Consider the following 19,165-nt stretch of genomic DNA (forward strand, 5'->3'; position numbering starts at 1 on the left):
AATATTTGCATAATAAGATATCTTGGGCATGGGATCCAGAGCACCAAAACAGATGCCAACAGAGCAGGCGCCAAACTGAGCAGAGAGTGGAGGAGGGGGGCTTTCCCTTTTCCTTCTAGTGCAAAAGCGATAACATCAAAAACATTTAAAAGCTTCACAATAAAAACAGAGGCGCAACTAGAGAGAATTACAGACAAAACCCCTGTCACTAACAGCTTTCTGAAATAAGTAATTTTTGACTGCATGTTTAAAAGCAGCAAAATTGGGAATCTGTGAGCAAGTGAGCTGAGGCGTTTTGTTTTTTGTTTTTGTTATGGCATGGTGTCCAGATTTTGGAGCATTCTAGATTTCGGGTGTCCAGATAAGGGATACTCAACCTGTAACATGTTTTTATACCGCCTGATATGTGCATCTCTAGGTGGTGTACAGAGCTAAAACACAACAAATGTAAAACAGAGTAAAAACTGTTAAAATTTACAAGACAAATAAAAACAATCTCATAAGATGAAAACTAATTAAATAGTTTAGAATTAATTTCAGTGAAAAACCTGTGAGAACAGGTATGTCTTTAGGGTCTTCCTAAAAGCAAACAGAGAAGGAGATGCTCTTATTTCAACAGGGAGCATTTTCCAAGGCCCCCGGGGCAGCCACGGAAAAGGCCCGTCCTGAGTCGGCACTAAACAAACTGGTGGCAACTGTAACCGGGCCTCTCCAGATGATCTTAATAGGTGACAGGTTGATGACAAAGAAGGTGCTCTCTTAAGACCTGGACCCAAGCCACTGAGGGCTTTATAGAAGCACTTTGTCTTTCACTCGGAAACATATTGGCAGCCAGTGCAATTCTTTTTAAATTGGTGTTATATGGTCTCTTTGGGTAAACCCAGAGACCAGTCTGCCTGCCACATTCTGTACCAATTGTAGTTTCCAGACTATGTACAAAGGCAGCCCCATGTAGAGTGCATTACAGTAGTCAAGCCTAGAGGTTACCAGCGTATGTACCATGGTTTTAAGGTCATTTACCTCCAGAAATGGAGTCGCTGATGTATCAGCTGAAGCTGATAAAAAGCGTTCCTGGCCACTGCCTTAAATGGAGAAACCAGAGAGTGTTTTGGATCCAGGATTACACCCAAGCTATGTACCTGATCTTTAAGGGGGAGTGTAACCCCATTCTAAACAGGCAGATCTAAACCATCTCTCGGGTCCCGCCCCCACCCCCTCCCCCCGGTCAGTACCGTCTTATCTGGATTCAACTTCAGTTTATCGCTCATCCAGCCCATTACTACCTCCAGGAAGGCATTTTGGGAGGTTATGCCATTGAAATTGACATGGAGAAATAGATCTGGGTGTCATCAACATATTGATGACACCCTTCACCAAACGTCCTGATGATCTCTTCCAGTGGTTTCATGTGATGGTAAAGAACACTGGAGAAAGTATGGAGCCTTGTGTGGAACTCCATACTTTAGCTCTTGCTTTGCAGAGCAACAGTCTCCAAGCGACACCATCTAGAATCTACCAGAATGGAACCACTGTAAAACAGTGCCACTCAATCCCACCTTCCTCAGGCGACCCAGAAGGATACCATGGTCAATGGTATCGAAAGCTGCCAAGAGATCCAAAAGGATCAGCAGAGTCATACTCCCTCTGTCGATAGCCAATTGGAGATTGGCTATCAGGGCAACCAAGGGAGTCTCAACCCCATAGCCCACTCAAAAGCCGGTTTAAAATGGGTCTAGATAATCTGTATCATCCAAAACTGCCTGGAGCTGAGAAGCCACCACCTGCTCAATCACCTTGCCCAACCATGGAAGATTAGAAATGGGTCTGTGATTAGCCAACTCTGAGGCATCCAATGCAGTTCTTCAAATAATGTCCAATAAGAGCCTCCTTAAGACAAGGAGGCATCCTGCCTCCAAGCATTTATAATATTTACCAGACCCTCTCTGATGATATGATTACCAGATGAGATCAGCGAAGTTGGGCAAGGATCAAGAGAACTGGTTGTAGGACGCACAGTCCAAAGCAGTTTGTCCACATCCTCAGGAGTCACAAACTGAAAGTGATCCAATCTAATCCTATAAGAGGAGTTGGTGGACAGCTCGACAAGAGACTCTGCAGGAACTGTGGAATCCAGCTCGGCCCAAATATTTTATCCGCAAAAAAGTCATTGAAGATGTCACAGTGAGTGACTTGATGGTTCCAAGTTCAAATTCAAGGGGGAGGGGGCATAAGCATAAGCATCATAACCCTAGACAACTCCGTTGAACATGAAGTTGCAGAAGCAATGCGGACAGAAAAGAACCACTTCTTTGCTTCCCGCACAGCCAGAGCATAGATCTTCAAATGTCCTGTGTGTTGCAACCTGTCAGATTCATGCTGAGTCTTCCTCCATTTGTGTCTATGTCACTGCTTCAGCTCTCGTACTTCTTTTGATTACCATGGGCTTGACTTTAAAGCAAGTCGGAGAGGACGCTTAGGAGTGATTGTGTCTATTGCTCTAGTGAGTTCATATGTGTGTGCTCCCATGTTCTGCTTGTGTGTGTTAAGAACAGGTTGTAGGTGCGATCCATGCTCATGTGCTAAGCAGCTGCTGGGTCAGAGGACTCCCTCCTACCCAGGACTTTAATGAGGATGGAGGAAAAGACCTCCTTCCATACAATCACTGCTGGTGCCGCTGACCTTGTTTTGAACTCACACATTAGCAGAAAAAGGGTGTGCACATAGCTTCTGAATTAGGGTAGACAGCTTCTCCTACCCTATTCATAATCGTGAGAACAAGCCTAGTATGTTAAAACTGTTCATTGACAGCTCCAGTTGACCTTCCTTCATACTGAGAAGACATTCTGAGGATGGGCCAGCACAATTAAACAGTTGAAAACTGAATTTTGTTGATGTCATCTCAGAGCTCCCCTGCATTTTGTTCACAGGTTCTTCTTCCTTTAAAGATTCCAAGGTTGGGTGGAGGGGAGATCATGTGTGGTTGGGGGGGGGGGAAAGTCAATTTATTTCCAAGAACCTGAACGTATGACCATAAAGTTAACTTAATCTGACAATGAAGTAACTTAAGTGAAACTAAGGATCCACACCCACTGTTACAACTATAAGCAGGACTCATCTTCTGCTGCATGTTTTTTGCCTTGAATCTACCTGCTGAAGCATTTGTACGAAAGCAAAAAAGCAAAGCTATTTGTGTCCTGATGGTACTTTAGAACAATGGTGTCCAAACTGTGCTCCAAGGAACTGAATCCGGGTGTTCTAGAATGAGATGATGAGTAACGGAGGACAAGCTTCCCTATGAGACAGCTTGCCTCCCCCCGCCCCTTCCCTTGCAATGAATAGACCAGGATTCCACAAATTTCAAGATTCTGGGGCGGGGGCGGGGATCATGTCTTTAAAGTGGTTGGGAGGGGAAAAAATCAATTTATTTATTTCCAAGAACCTGTACATATGATCATAAAGTTAACTTCATCTGACAATGACGTTACTTAAGTGAAATTAAGGATCCACACCCATCTTCTCTGTTACAACAATAAGCAGGACTAATCTTTTGCTGCATGTATTCTGCCTTGAATCTACCTGCTGAAGTATTTGTTTGGAATGAGACAGTCAAGGAGCTCAGAGTGCCTTTGCCGCCCAAAGGCTGGGGCTTATTTGAGCGACAGAGGGAGACCTCAGAGCGCTTCTGTTACCCAGCTTCCGAGCTTCTCTTTGGGACTTGTTTGGATAATAGGCAGTGGAGATACTTCTCAGGGCACCTTTCTTGCCCATCACCCAGATAGCCAGCTCCCCGCTTCAGTCAGCCAGGGAGACATGTTGGGGGGCTTGTTTGAACAGGGAAGGATCTTGGTACTTCTCAAAGTGCCTCTGCTGCCTACTGCCCTAATGGCCAGCCTTAGTCTTCCCCTGCAAAACTGGAGGGAAATATTTGGGCTCATTTAGATTGTGAGTGTTCGGCATTTCCTGGCTTGCCTCTGCCACCTTTTATTCAAACAGGTCTAGCTAACAGTAAGAGAGGTGCACAAAGATCTTTACTGTACTTGAACTGACTTTTGAAATGTTCTGGAGCTCAATGCAGCTGATGCTTCATCCACATCCCAACTCCAAGCTGGAGAGGAGGATGTAGTTCCACTTGTCACCCTTAACGTAGAGTGATGGAACTCTGCCATGGCAAGGGTGGCAAGTGGGACTGTAGAAGGCTGCCACAGACACAGGAGACTATTGCTAACCCCTGCTAACTTGGCAAAGAGGCACCTTTTAACGTGGTGATTCTCTTGATTTAGCAGCGGGAGAGTAACTGGCCCTATCCACCTCCAGTACAGTACCTTCAGTGACTGTTGCTGGTGTCTATCTGATGTTGCTTTTCAGATTGTGAGCCCTTTGGGGACAGGGATCCACCTTACTGATTTATTATTTCTCTGTGTAAACCACCCTGAGCCATTTTTGGAAAGGCGGTATAGAAATCAAATTATTATTAATAATTATTATTATAATGATAATAACGGGAGTGTAATCTCAATGGCTAGTTTGCCAATGGCTTGTATGCCAATCCTGGGAGTTCACAATGGTCCCAAATCCACCCAGTGGGGTAGATTCTGGCTCGTCTTTTGACTTCTAAAAGTACAAGAAAGAGGTGGATATGATTTCCTAACAATACTGAATCAAAAAATTTGACCAAGTTCCAAAGTAACATTGGAAGCTAGGAAGCCATTAGTCACACCATCAATCTACCCATGAAAGACTAGCATGATTGGTACCAAAGAAAAGGTCCAGTAGGGATGATGATTTGAAGTCAGAGCCTTCCTAGAAAAAGATGCAAACCATACTTAAGATCCAATAAACAAACTCACAGGTTGGAGAATAATAACTGGTAATGTCTCGGAATTTCATTTCCCCACCTTGAGGATTCTGAAAGGAGATGCTTTGAGTCTAATGCTGAAATCATACCTTTAGTTCCATAAAGTGGAATAGAAAAAGGTGTGTTCAGCAAGGAGGAGAGCAGGAGACTGGGCTAGAAGACTTTCAAGGTTCCTTCCAACTCCAAAATTCTATGCTTCTATGTTGCAGGGCACACTCAGTTCACACAGAGTAACCATGAGGTCCAATAGGCTCACATGAAATGAATATGCACTTGGAACATGTCCCAGAATCCTTTGCAACATGCACTGGTTCTATGACAGATGTTCAGGTGTTCCTTGCCAATGTAAGAGAGTTTGAAAGTTTGAAAACTATTGGACCAGGACATGTCACAGTGCATTATAGTCTACTCCATCTGTGCCCAAAGTGTGCAAAGTACAAGCGAACCATGGATAGAAATCCTCAAAAGAAGACCTACAATGCTGTTCAGTCATCAAGGGATAATAAATACAAGCTGACCCCCGCACAGAGCATCTGCGCGTTTTTTGGGGCCGGCTACCTCTCCCCCCCACCCCAGTCTCTGGTCGGGCCGCCGCAGGCCTCCGCGTTTGGGCCGGGCCCGCCGCCGCCGGCCTCCACCGCCGGGCCCGCCGCCGCCGGCCTCCCCGGCCGGGCCAGGGCCCCCACCCTGGCCTCCATGGCCCGGCAAGGCCCGCCGCCGCCTCTGTCCTCCACCATTGAGACGCGCCTCAGCCAATCAGGTGCATCCCTCCGCTCCGCTGCCCAGCCAATCAGCTGGGTTGCCGGGATGCATCCCCACAGAGGCTGAGGCACATCTACGGGGATTAAATATATAGATGCTAACATATTTATGTTAGCTAACAGTTTCAGTTTCACAGCCACTTGTTCAGGGCTGGTTTATTAATAAACAACATGAAAACCAAAGCTCAGTGAAACGGGATAGGACACACTTTCTAGCTGAACATCTTGCAGGTCATGCTTTCTTTAGCATCTTACCTCAGTTTTCTTAGAAAGAGTCAGAAACACTCTTTTCTAAGGTCCACAATTTGTAATACGTATGGCTGTGGAAACCTGTGCCACTTTACACTGCCCTCTTGCAATTACTTAAAAGCACTTCCTTTTCTCATCAAACAGCCTCATGAATATTTGGGACTGGTGAGGTTTAACACTGTAGAACTTTCCACCAGGTTTTAAAAGAGAGGACGACAGAGAGAGGTAGCTTTAAAGAGTAGCAAGGATGAAGGAGAAAACTGCATAGGCAGATCAAAAGAGTAGTAGGTTTTTATGAGCTTATATGGGATGGGAAAATTCAGCTATCTACTTAAATGGATACCCAGAACATTTCAGTGGGATAAAAATTAATAAATCATACTTGTGTGTTCCCTTAAAAATGTCACTGTTGACTTCCTTGGCTAAATGTGGTGCATGAAATTACAAAATGAAATAAAACTGAATACATTCCTTTTGATACACTGTTATACTGATGCATAGACAGAGAAGTAAACACCAGCCGCTGCACTCCTTCAAAAACTCTGTGAGAATGTATCAAAGTATCAGTATTGGTACTGATATATATAATAAAGAAAGCAGATTTTAAAAAAAGCTGGACAGCAATAAATAAATATTGGACAGCAATTCTTAACTCAAAGTACAAATCAATGAGCAATAAAGAAAAATATGACTCTAGATGCAAATAATTTTTAAAAGGCCAACTTTCTTTAGAATAAAACCCTATTATGTATACTATGGCAAAACAAACAATTGCCAATGGAAGGGCAGCATAAAATGTTCTAAATAAATAAAACAGACTGCCACATTTTTGTAGATTTATTATACAAATAAAATTGTATAATAACGCTACAAAATGTAGATTTATTACGTAATACAAATCTACAAAAATTGCAATGAAATGGGAACATTTAGTAAGGTCTATGATATATATTCTTCTTCATGCCAAATTTTCACAACTGTCATCACTTCATGGAGAAAAATATTTATCTCCATAGGTGGATGAAAATGTCTGCATATGTATACTTCCAATAGGTTAGGATGAACTACTTGATTTTGAACGCACAGGCAAAATCTATTCCTGTGCAGGAGCAGCGCAGAGGTCAGTGTACCCCCAGGTTCAAGAAACCACTTAAGTCTGACCTGGAAGCCTACTATAAATAAAAGACCCGGGACTAGGCTACACAAGGTTTTGTAAACCAGCACAAGCTGTAGATTTCACACAGATTAACTGACATGTCATGCAGCCTGTTTATATGGGCTGCCAGCCCTAGCCAAAGCACCCCCACCCTCAAATTAATCGCAATATGGAGCTTTGCCAAATCAAGAGAATCAGTGCTGTGTTTAAACTGCATTGTGAGAGACCATCCTTTATTTGCATCTCCTAGTTGATTAGGACTGAGATGCTTGTAAGAAAAGGGAGGTAAAGTTAGTCTCAGAAATGCTCAAGGACTCATCAGCACAGGCAGAATTTCCGAGTGCTGTTTATATCGATATGGAACACGCAAAATACTGAAACGGAAGTTTCTGCATGTACCACCCTGAGACCATCTCCTGATCTGAACGAGAAGAATTTCAGATACAAGCTTTCATGTGCTTATAAAAAGTGTTACTCTGCCTATGTGCATGAATTCAGTGGGATTTACTGCTGATTTAAGATTGCAGCCTATGTCTTCTAGAACCCCTTCAAGGGGAAACGTGCCTTCCATTATGACTAGAATAATATGAACCTAATTCCTGTAAAGCAAAATGCTCCATGTGGAAAATCCCCATTTCCATATATATCAGTGGCTGTTTAATCTTGTACCCCACCTTTCACTCTAATAAAAGCATCGAACAATTTGTGCCCCTGTGGGTATATGGGGATCAGAATTCAGTCCTGCAAGAAGGAGAAAGAGAAAATTTGCAACAGAGAAGAAACAGAAAAAGAACCAGAAGGATTTTTAAAACAAGGTTAAAGATGCAAGAGCTTTAAAAACAAGTGGTATATATAGATATATACGTATATAGATACATAGTTTGCCTTCCCTTGCACTTCCTCCCAATTCTCAAGACAAGAAACCATGAATCAAGTTATGGGTTAAAAGAAAAGGGAAAGAGAACAGGTTTAGTTAGGTCTGTGCGAGTGCCCTTTGGTGGTTATTAGGAAGTCATGCATTGAATAGACTATCACTCACTGCCCGCAGGAGGAGATGCAGCAGCAGCAGCAGCAGCAGAAGTGGTGGGAGTGGAATTGACGGAGGAAAGAGCTACATGGGTTGGGCTAGAAACATTTTTTACATCGTGGTGTTGGCTCACGATGGAAGGCTGTCTCCTGAGGGCTCCCTGTAAAGAGGAGGCGCCGGTCTGGAATGTGTAAACTACGTCCATCTGCAAAGAATCAGAGAGTGAGATACCTTTGTCCCACAGTCAAAAGAGGAAAAGGAGCTGGGAGAGCGGAAGGGGAGGCTGGGCAGACAAAGGATACAGATACAAACAATAAGGAACAAAAGTGGAAGGGGAAAGAGGAGAAACCCAGTACATTCCCATAAACAGTTTCAGCAGTTAATCCAAAAAGGTAGAGACACTGAAGGAGGAGCTTTTGGCTTTCCCCCTTCTCTTCCCCAGTTATTCTTCTGTTTGCAACAGGTGTAGGATTTTAGAGTGCAACTACCTGTTACATGAGAGCACACATAATGAAACCTGGTTGGTTCACTTCTTTCTTGGAAAGCCATATCGGGATGGAGCAATTTGTAGTGGAGAAGTGGCAGAAGGGAAGAAGAGTACTAGATTCTTTCACGGCCTCCTGCAACTCCCTCCAAAGTCATTCTGCACCCTCTGTAAAGCTCCAGATACATGTTTGCAAGAGAGTCAACATGCATCTGCAACCTGAAGTGGTGTGGGTGTGGTCCATAATGGCAGGGTTCAGTATCTCCTCCTCATCACTTGTGGCCTCCTCTCGCTGAAGCAGGCCACTGGGGTTTCATCACATGTGTTTGCCTTCAGAAGTATAGATAGGACTTAAGGATATAAATAAGGATGAGGCAGCAGGAGGTGAGAATCTGACAGAAAAGCACGCTGCAAGTGCAGTGGGGAGGTGGAGCATGTGTGCATGGAAGCTAAAGAGAAAATCAGAATGGGACAAAAGTGCAGTCTGCAAATCTACAAACCTCCATGGGATAAGTAGTGTGGTTTCAATGGCTTGTTCTGACATAAATGCCAGCAAGGGATGCCAAAGGCCCAAGGAGTGGCATGTGCCAAGGGTGGGATGTGCCAACAGGAGTGGTAGGCCAGCACTAGAAAACTAGTCACAAAATAACCAAGCTGGAATTAATTGTCCCAGCAGCTTGTCAATTCATCCCAAAGCAGAAAGGGCACAGCAGCATGCAGAGGTATCACAATAGCAGACCATCTTCTCCTTACTGTCCCTGGCTTTGTGCAGGCAGGCATGAGAAAGCTGCTGCACTGGTATAATACGGTGCTCCTCTGGCTATTGGCAACTCATCTGGAAGGAGCTCTTGCTAAAGAGGGAGGGACTGTGGCTATCATTTCCTGATGCAGACTCTTGCTGTACTTAATCATGCACGCAGCAAAACGAATAGTCCCCAGTTTCCCTGAAGGGACACGGATAGAGGGCACTCTGGGAAATCAGCACTTGCAGGTTCAAGGCTGGTTTATTTAGATTTACATTTCACACACACACACCCAAAGGCTTCTCACATTTGCATAGTGTTTGCTGAAGCTCCGTTCATTCAGTGAGCATGCAAAGCTCCATCACTTAAAATGGTCCTTTCATAAACTGGCCACAGCCACCTCATTCCTCTTATCAGCTTGATGGGGCATCTTCAGGAGAAATTTATTACACCAGACCATGCCTTTATGTACCTACCGTCCTCTGCCATGTCTTGAGAACTCTCCCTCCAAAGATTTTGCTGCAGGTCAACTTGAGAAATTAAATAAAGCCATATCTCCAAGTGATGCATATGATCTTGGACTCTGAGAGGATCTTTGCCTGTCTCAGAAGTGGCTAACCTACTTCAGTGGCACATCCCAGGCAGTGATGGACATGCAACAGTGACCCTCCCTGGCTGATACCAGCCAGAACCTGAGTTTAATAAAACACACCCTGCTTAGAACTGCATGCCCACATGCAGTTTGTGACAACCTCAGGGCGTTCAGACTTTTGTCTGCACCCTTTACAAATTTCTTTTACCATGCACAGTACAAGGAACCACACTCAAGATGACAGAGATTACAATTTCCATAAGTAATACACAACTTGGATCCCATGCAGGCATTCATCTAAGACCAGTTTCCCCACTCTTTTGGGGCCTGTTTTCCCATCATGGAGGCAAACACTTGAACTAAAACAATGGCAAAAGTTTATGATTTGTACCATACGTAATTAAAAAGCAAGGAGAATAGTCATAACTCAGCACTAATTTAGGATCTCCATCCTACCAAGCTACTCATACTCCTAATTCTTCAGCTTGCCCCCTGTTCTTGGCTTCCTTGAGTTTACCATCCCCTTCAATTTTTCTGCCAATTGTTGGGACACACCACATACTGTATTTGAATTCTAAAGTATGTAGTCCTAGTGTGCCCCCTGACAGACAGAAAACAAGAAAAGGGTCAAGTTAGTCTCTCCTAATCTAGAATTGGGCAGAATGGGAAGGCGAGCCAATGACAGTGGCCAAGCCGAAGCCTGATATGGAGCACTTCTCAAGACATTTTAGAAGCAACATGTGGCCCAGAATCAGTATCCCCTGTGTGATGGGGAAATTAGCTTCACAGTATACCACCATGCCCATATGTTCTCCTTCTCTTCCAAAGAATCTCAATCTTAATTTACAGGAGGACTCCAATCTTGAGGGGAAATTTCCACAGTCTTGTAAAAAACTTCTTTGCAGGATTCATCCCAAGGAAAAGGGAAAAGAATTGAAAAGAATGTTGGTAACTATCACAGAACAACCTGATGCCGTCAGTGATCAGCAAGATCCTAGTACTGACCTCAGGTTGCTGAAAACAATGAAAAAAAATCAACAGCAGGTTAGGATTGGTGATTGCTCAGTGTATGAGGTTGTTAACATTAGGTCAGAGGGAAATCTTAAGAACATAACAATAGCCCTGCTGGATCAGGCACAAGGCCCATATAGTACAACATTCTGTTTCACACAGTGGCCTACCAGATGCCTAAGGTGGGGGGGGGGAGACAGGCAAGAGGTGCCTCTCTCCTACTGTTGCTCCCCTGCAACTGGGATTGAGAGGCATTGTGTCTCTGAGGCTGGAGATGGCCCACAGCCACCAGGTTAGTAGCCATTGATAGATCTGTCCACCAAGAATCTGTCTAAGCCCCTTTTAAAGCCATCCAAGCTGGTGTCCATCACCACATCCCATGGCAAAGAATTCCTTAGCTGAATTATGTACTGCGTGAAAAAGTACTTCCTCTTGTTGGTCCTAAATTTCCCAACCTTCAGTTTCATGGGGTGACCCCTGGTTCTAGTGTTGTCAGAGAGGGAGAAAAATTTCTCTCTGTCCACCCCCTCCACTCCATGCATAATTTTATATACTTCAGTCATGTCTCCCCTTAGTCAATTCTTTTCCAAGTTAAAGAGCCCCAGATTCTGTAGCCTAGCCTCATAAGGATGACCTTGAGATGACGATCTATCCCAAACTGCCTGGAATCCTTGCAAAGATAAGCAAAATTTGAACAGGGCATTTCACTCTTGCTTTATTCCAAGCCAGGCAGGCATCATGAGAAACTGAGCTTCAAGATTAGGATGGAACAGCAAGCTCTGGAATTGCTTTGTAATGCTCTGCTTTGGCAGGAGCCTTATGGAATTCCCATAGGAACAAAGTTGCACTGTGTCCTGATAAGAAGGTGCCACAAATGGGAAGAACAAGCCTCCACCCCAAGCTTCCTTATTCTACCTAAACGGAACAGAGTTATTATCTAAAAAAAATGTTGTGCATGAATCTGAGTTTAATACCAGCTTGTTATTTTTCAACAACAAATTGACCAGTTGCTGACATGGCTTTAGACTGATATAATGGCGGCTAATTTTAGAACAGTGAAAATCACCAGATGGATAGAATCCAGAATCTAGGCACTTGGCTGAAGCCACAGTGTCTGCACAAACCATTGTAAGTATAAAGATGATATGGGTAGTTAAAAGGAAATTGGAATTGCACTGGCCTCTGTTTGAATGTTGTATGGAAAAGTCACTGAAGATATTGGGTTGAAATGCATCTGACTTGTACTAGGGATGTGCACAAAATGGATTTTGCATTTTGTTTAGGCTTGGAACAAAATGCAGATGGCTAAAACGTTTGTCAGAACAGCGGTCAACCTGGTTGTTTTGACAAAACCAAACTAGAAATGTTTTGAGTATTTCAGCCATAGGGAACAATGGGGAAATGTGAAACACCCCATTGTTCCCACCCCATTGCTCCTAGGGGCACCAAAGTGGGTTGGGTAATAGGGCATGATGGGTACTACCTATCACCCAACACACACAAAAAAATGGGCAAGCAGGCAATTTTAAACAGATTTTTAACCTTTTCCCCAAACCCCTCATAGGATTGGAAACTAGTGCCAGAAAACCAACCGGAAAGGGAAAAACAGGCCTCCAAAATGGTGCTCAAAATGTCAAAACATTCCAAACTGAAATGGGGTTGTTTTCTTCCGAGCTCAAAACAGGATCTTTATTTAAAGGGCATTTTTGTTTCAAGCTCAAAATACTCATAAAGTCTAAATGTTTTGATGTCAATACTGAGGACAGTAATGGAATGTTTGTTGTTTACAAGTCTGTGAAAGCTTTTAGACCATCAAGACTATTAGGATTTTTACTGGTATTTTATGTATTAAAAAGTGTAATGGAAATTGTAAAGTATTTAGGTAAAGGTGTCTACCGTTGACCATTGTTTTGTTCTGCACCATCTAGCACAGAAATATGCTCAGTCCTTGCATGTTGCCTTTGTAGATCTTAGGTTTGCCTTTGACTCAATCCCACGGGATAGGCTCTGGGATAAATTGAGAGCTTCCTCCATTGATCGGCGACTCTTAGCTCTAATTAGAGCCCTACACGTATCGCCAACCATGAGGGTTAGGTGCAATCCACAGGGAGGATTAACCAGAGCTATTCCAATTGGAAAGGGGGTCCGTCAAGGATGTGTGCTGGCGCCCTTGCTGTTTAACTTTTTTGTTAATGATATGGTGACCCATCTAGATAGCTGTAATTTCCATCCTCCCAAGCTAGCTGGAAGAAGTATCTCGGTGTTGCTGTATGCAGATGACGTGGCCATTCTGGCTAGAACCCCAGTCGGTCTAAGGAGGGCCTTGGGGGCATTAGCTGTCTATTGTAAGAGAGAACGGCTGAGTATTAATTACCAGAAAACAAAGGTGCTCTCCTTTGCTAGGAGACCCAAGAGACGGGTATGGAAAATCGATGGACAAAGGATAGAGCAGGTCCAAAATTTTGTATACTTGGGGGTAGCTGTTCACTCATCGGGATCAAGACGGGCCCATGCCTCTCATGTGGCCCAGGCTGCCCAAAACAGCGCCCGAGCTATCTTGCGGTTCTATAGAACCAGGGGAGGGTATCTTATCCCTGTGGCCTTAAAACTTTTTCAGGTGAAATCATTGGCACAGTTACTGTATGGTGCCCAATTGGGTCCTTACCCAGATCTGTCCCCCTTAGAAGTGGTGCAGTCTAAGTTCTTGAGAGCAATATTTCAGACACCCAAGTGTACCTCTAATGCGAGGCTCAGATTGGAGGCGGGTCTCATTAGAGTTGAGGCCAGATATTGGCAAATGGCGCTGTTTTATTGGCTGAGAGTTTTTTCCTCGGACACAGGGCTGAGCCGCTTAGTATTAGAGGATTCTTATCAGTCGACCTGGAAGTGCGCTCTGAACCAAAAGATGACCACTTTGGGCCTCGATCAGTCTGCCCTGCTTACACAAAGTTTGGAGACAGCTAGGAAGCTCATCAAACAGAGAATTGAGGATATTGAGAGACGAACAGATATAGCAAGGGTACCTGACTTTCAGAGCCAGGAATCAGTCAGATATAGTTTGGTCCCAGCATCCTACCTCACTGTCTTCGAGGTGCCCCCACTTAGAAGAGTTTTTACACTGGCAAGATGCAATGCCCTGCCTTCAGCCCTCTTAGAGGGCCGATACAGAGGGATTCCCTATGGGGAGAAGCTCTGCCCATGTGGTGAGGGACAAGTGGAAACAGTCACCCATGTGCTATTGGAATGTTTGTTCTATAGAGACCTGCACCGGGATCTCATTTATCCTTTGATACCTAAATGCCCAGGTCTTGATTTTCCTCAGATGACTGACAGGCTGTTGGAAGGAAGTAATTCCTGCGCCACCAGTCAGGTATCCAAATTTTGTAGTGCAGCCCTCCGCTTGCGGAAGAGCTTAATAATGGGAAAATAGGCGATGGATTTAATGCCAGAGCAACTTGTAGCCATAATGTGGCTAGCTGCAGGTGGGCACGCTGGTACTGGTATCACCTGTATATCAGCAGTAAATCTAATGACAATATTTTCCAGAGCTCCTGAATTGTTTAACCCTGCTCAGATTTAGGAGTCGAGAAGGCAACTGGTTGAGTTTTGATTTGCGTGTAATAGCCTCATAAGTAGGAAATACTGCTGTCTCCTTTATCTCCAATTATTTTAGTAGTATTTTCAGTACCTTGATCTATGCTGAGGAGGACTTTTAAAAATTTATTTGGTGTTATTGTTATTATTGCAATAGAAGTTTGTTGTCTTCTCTTTTACATTTGTTTACATTTGTTTTTAACCTCATGCTGGTCGCTGACCGAAATAAAGAGATTGATTGATAGGTAAAGGACCTGTGAATTATTATGTATTAGAATCTCAATCAATACATATTTAATTACATGTTTATATATTAACACTGGATATTGGCTAAGAAATACATTGTGGATATAAGACTTATCCTTGACTTTTTTTTTTTTTAAACAGTTCTCCTGTTTTATTTGTATTAGGTTTACTTCTTGTTGGTTAGATATTACACATTATGAAATGTGAAGCAAATTGCTGTGTAACTTGGAAATCTGACTTGTGTGATATTGTGGAATATATGTGTAAGAAATGGCTAAATGTTTGCTTCATCCATCTTTATTCTTCAAGATGAATGCCTCTGAATAAATGGAATGAATTTTTTTATACCTTCAGACATCTCTGCCTGTAGGCCTGTCTGTGTTTGCTTCACATTTCATAATGTGTAATAATGTCAATTCCCTTCATAATGTGAAGGGAAAACTGTGCTGTGTCAGCAGCCTAGACAGAACAGATCATCCTTTCTTTCCCGGGTTTGTTCTTTCCTTTTGTGGCATCCTTCATAAAGGAACTGCTTAATTCAGGTTTACTGTTAAGGGCTATGACAAGACTGGCCAGGATGTATGTAGGAAGGGCAGATAAGAACTGCAAAGCTTGTTCTTGGAATTGTCCTTGAGACTGCAGAAATTTGGAGACAAACCATGAAACTCTGAGCAATTCCATGCACAGACTAGGAAAAGGAGCTCTAATTTTGTTTGAAACCAGAATCACCATACCTACATTATATATGTAAGACAAGAGCTTTGGCACCAAAGGGGCGACGCTCAGTAGGGAAGTCTGCCTCAAGAGACAAGTACAGATTGTTTAGGAAATGACTGTCTAACTGTATCTGCATCAATTTTACTAGCTAGGGCCATGCAGCTATCTGATCCTCAGTTCCTCCAGCAGTATGAATGTCATATCCCATGACATGCAGCTCTGATGTCACTGAGATGGGGGCTCCAACTAAAATAGGGGACAACTTAGCAAAGAGCTGCCTTTGCAATAGGGCAGCTGAAGTCATTGCAGGAAAAGAAATGAGCACTGTACCTGAGTCTGTATTCTGTTGAGGCCTCGGAACCATAGGATCTGTCCCCGCCGGAGCTCCATTTCAGCATGGTCAATTTCATCGAGACCCTCAGTGAGCTCCTCCTCTGCAATATCTTCCTTAGTAATGCCATGTCCAGCTTCCTTCAGGAACTTCAGGTGACTGGTTGGAACTGTACAGATCAGCTGCAGAAACATGGGACACTCTAGGTCAGTTCCTCCCTCTTCTGTGTCTTGCACAAACCTCCTTCTGAATCAGACCATGTATCTGGTGACTACCATGATTCTTGAAATTCATCCTGTGCCTTCTGACTATGGCTTCTTCATAGTGCTAGGCATTTTTTTTTTTGATGGACTGAATGCATTTATGTTCTTCATTTTGGTCTGCTTTAGGCCCTCAAGATAACTCAAAGAATAAATAACACTCACATAGGCTGTTACAATTGACAAAGTGACTGGATGTTGTATGTATTTGGAACTGTAAAGGATTTCATCTTCGGAAGGAGGGAAGGAGGGAGAAAGGATGGGGAAGAAATGCAGCTTGATTTGTTTGAGAGAAAGAGATGAGAACATCTTATTTATATATTATTTATTTTTCTCTGCAAACCGCTTTGAGAACTTTGGATGAATAGCGGTATATAAATATTTGTAGTAGTAGATGATGAGAATGTATGGGGTGAAGGAGTCAAGCAGCCTACTGGTAGTGCACCAAGAAGGCACACCTGTAGGACGGAGAGCTTCTCCACTACCACTCTGGCTACACAGCCTCAGGCATACACCAGGGGGCAGAAAACAATTTCTGACCATTTGCTCTGGCTCCAGAAGTGCCCTGTGTCACCTGAAAATAAGTTTATTGAGGCTGTGCAACCCCCAGGGACACATTTTCAGGTGAGAACAGGCACTTCCAGAGCAAATAATCAAATTAACTCCTCCTGCTGCATGCATGCTGTCAGCGCAGTTAGGAATGTTCTCCATCATGCAGGCACATCTTCCTAGTGTGCTACCAGTAGGCTGCTCTGGATGTCAGCCACTGTTTTCCTCCTTACACTAAGAGGTGATATGTGATTTCAGAGAACTAGAGATCTTAATGTGGGTGATTCAACTCCTAACTGTCAATCAGCTGACAGCCCTGAACTGCTCCAAAAGCCCGAGTTTGGACCATCTAAGCTTAACAATTTGGCATTGTAATTGGAAGCAAGCAGCAGCCTCAACTGTAGTATAATAGCACTACTGGACTTTGTAGCCACATCAATGCAAATGGGAGCGACTATAGTTCCACAGTGCAGAGCATGCCCAGCATGCAGAAGATCCCAGTTTCAACCCTCAGCATCTCTAGTTAAAGGACATCAGTTAGTAGGACTGGGAAAGGCTTCTGAGAGCTGGGAAAGCCACTGCAGTCAGATCTGACAATGCTGGGCTAGATAGAACAATGGGCTGATTCAGCATAAGGCAGTTTCATATATTCATATGATTTATATTATATGTTTTCATAGCCCACCATGCACAGATTGCAATCAAACTGCTCTCTGCAAACAGGAAGTAAAAGCAAAGTGATGGGTGACCTATCAAGCCACTAGTGAATGTCTACCAGTGAAATGGAACAGAACCGAATGAAGGTCAAGGCGTACCACTCCAAATCAGTGTGGTGCACCTTGTCTCTCTCTTTGCACGCTGGTTGGTGTACTCATTTATTTATTTATTTATTATTTTTGTACCACTCAAAACATACGTCTCTGGGAGGTTTACAACAAGATAAAAACAACATTAAAACATTAGTTAAAAACAAAAACAAGAAATTTAAAACACAACCATTTAATTTTAAAAAATAATAATATTCTAAAACAACATTAAAAACAATCAAAACAGTTTCAGTTAAAAGCCTAGGTGAACAGAAGCGTCTTTAAAGACTTTTTAAAAATTGTCAGAGATGGGGAGGCTCTTATTTAATCAGGGAGCGTATTCCAAAGCTTCGGGGCAGCAACGGAGAAGGCCCGCCCCTTGCAGCAAAACAGTGGGTGCTGCTCTTTGTGCAATTAAAACAGACGGAGACAGCTGTCACTGCTTTGCCGCACCCACAGTGGAATTAAGATCAGATCTTCCTCTGCTTATGGCAGAGAAAGTAATTTAACCACTAGTTGCCCCCTCCCTCCAATGTAACAAGGAATGAGACAACATGTAGGAATTGGAACAAATTGCTTGCATTGCATGAGGGCATGGCCTGTTCTAGTTCTCACCTGTCCCCAAAGCAGTTCACCGACACCAATGAAAATACACCAGAACCACTGACTCAAGGTGAGCCCGGAGCAGCTGAATGGCTTCCCACCAAATTCCACGATGATGATCTGCAGCACAAGAAAGCACAGCCAGGTAGCCCTTTGCAAGACTGTGGTGTTCTGAAGTAGTATATTTTACTTATTCTTTATGTAACTCAAGCATGCAAACCATTCAGGGCAATAACTTGCAAGGCACATTCTAGTTAATTAGATTTGTGCATGTCTTGTTATGCTTTGGGCAACGGATGGAAGACAGACACAAGATATTTTTCAGATTCAGTCCAGGAACTCACAGGGGAACTTCCATTCCACACATCATGTAAGAAAGTGCCCTTTGATATTTTAAAATGGCAAAGGGAACTCTCAACAATGTACTGGCGGTACCCTTTCAAATAAGGGTGGATTCCTACATGCAACTCCCATGTGCAAAATATCTTTAATTATGCATGGGACTATTTTCATCGCAGACATTCATTAATATGCATATCTGATGATTTAAGAATGAGTTGTTGAATGTCACTAAAATCAGCCTCAGCAGTGTTTTTGGTTGCATTTTTTGGTTCTCCATAACACAAACCCACACAGTCCACAGACCCATCCATGCACAAGAGGGGCAGAAGTTTCCCTCTTGTGCATAATGAAAGCCAATACATGGTAGACGCATGGAGGAATTCACCCTTAGGGTCATGTAGAAAAGGGATTTCAGTGAACCAAGACATCTGTACCACACACCTAGATATTTCTTAATTATCCTTGATGGAGAATATTGTGGTTAAGCCTTCATCAAATGCTGTTAACTTTAAATGAGTACTAAGTGGACACCCTGAGCAGCAACTTATATTCATCACACAGTTTGGGACTTCAGGATAAGGTTAGCATGTAGAAATGCTGGCGATTGTTAACCTCAGCAACTGGAAGGCTGACAAGCTAAAAGTTGGAACATTTTGCATTACCCTTCCAACCCAGAAGACCTTGCACTAAATTATAGGTGCACACAATTTCCTTCTTTGCCATTAAGGTTATATAAGTATATTGTCATTCTTGTGAAGAAGAAAGTGCTGTCAATCCTATAAGAAATTATAGCACTTTGTCAAGGTCACAGTAAGGAGTACGTGACAGGCAAGCACTTC

The 19,165-nt window shown here is 43.3% G+C and overlaps 1 protein-coding gene across 8 annotated transcripts in view; it reads right to left on the reverse strand.

Moving 5' to 3' along the window:
• ATP2B4 (ATPase plasma membrane Ca2+ transporting 4) overlaps nt 1-19,165 on the reverse strand; it is a 234,218-nt gene that overhangs the window by 11,809 nt on the left and 203,244 nt on the right. For 5 of the 8 annotated variants that reach the window (XM_053250136.1, XM_053250132.1, XM_053250134.1 and 2 more), the window contains 2 exons: nt 17,997-18,104; nt 15,766-15,948 (listed from right to left, as the gene is read on the reverse strand). In XM_053250136.1, coding sequence (XP_053106111.1) covers nt 15,766-15,948; nt 17,997-18,104 — 291 coding nt within the window. Of the gene's footprint in view, nt 1-8,060; nt 8,254-15,765; nt 15,949-17,996; nt 18,105-19,165 lie in introns of all 8 variants that reach the window. The other 3 variants (XM_053250138.1, XM_053250137.1, XM_053250139.1) reach the window with 2 other exon arrangements.

This window comes from Hemicordylus capensis, chromosome 4, assembly GCF_027244095.1.
Source record: "Hemicordylus capensis ecotype Gifberg chromosome 4, rHemCap1.1.pri, whole genome shotgun sequence".
Classification (NCBI taxonomy): Eukaryota; Metazoa; Chordata; class Lepidosauria; order Squamata; family Cordylidae; genus Hemicordylus; species Hemicordylus capensis.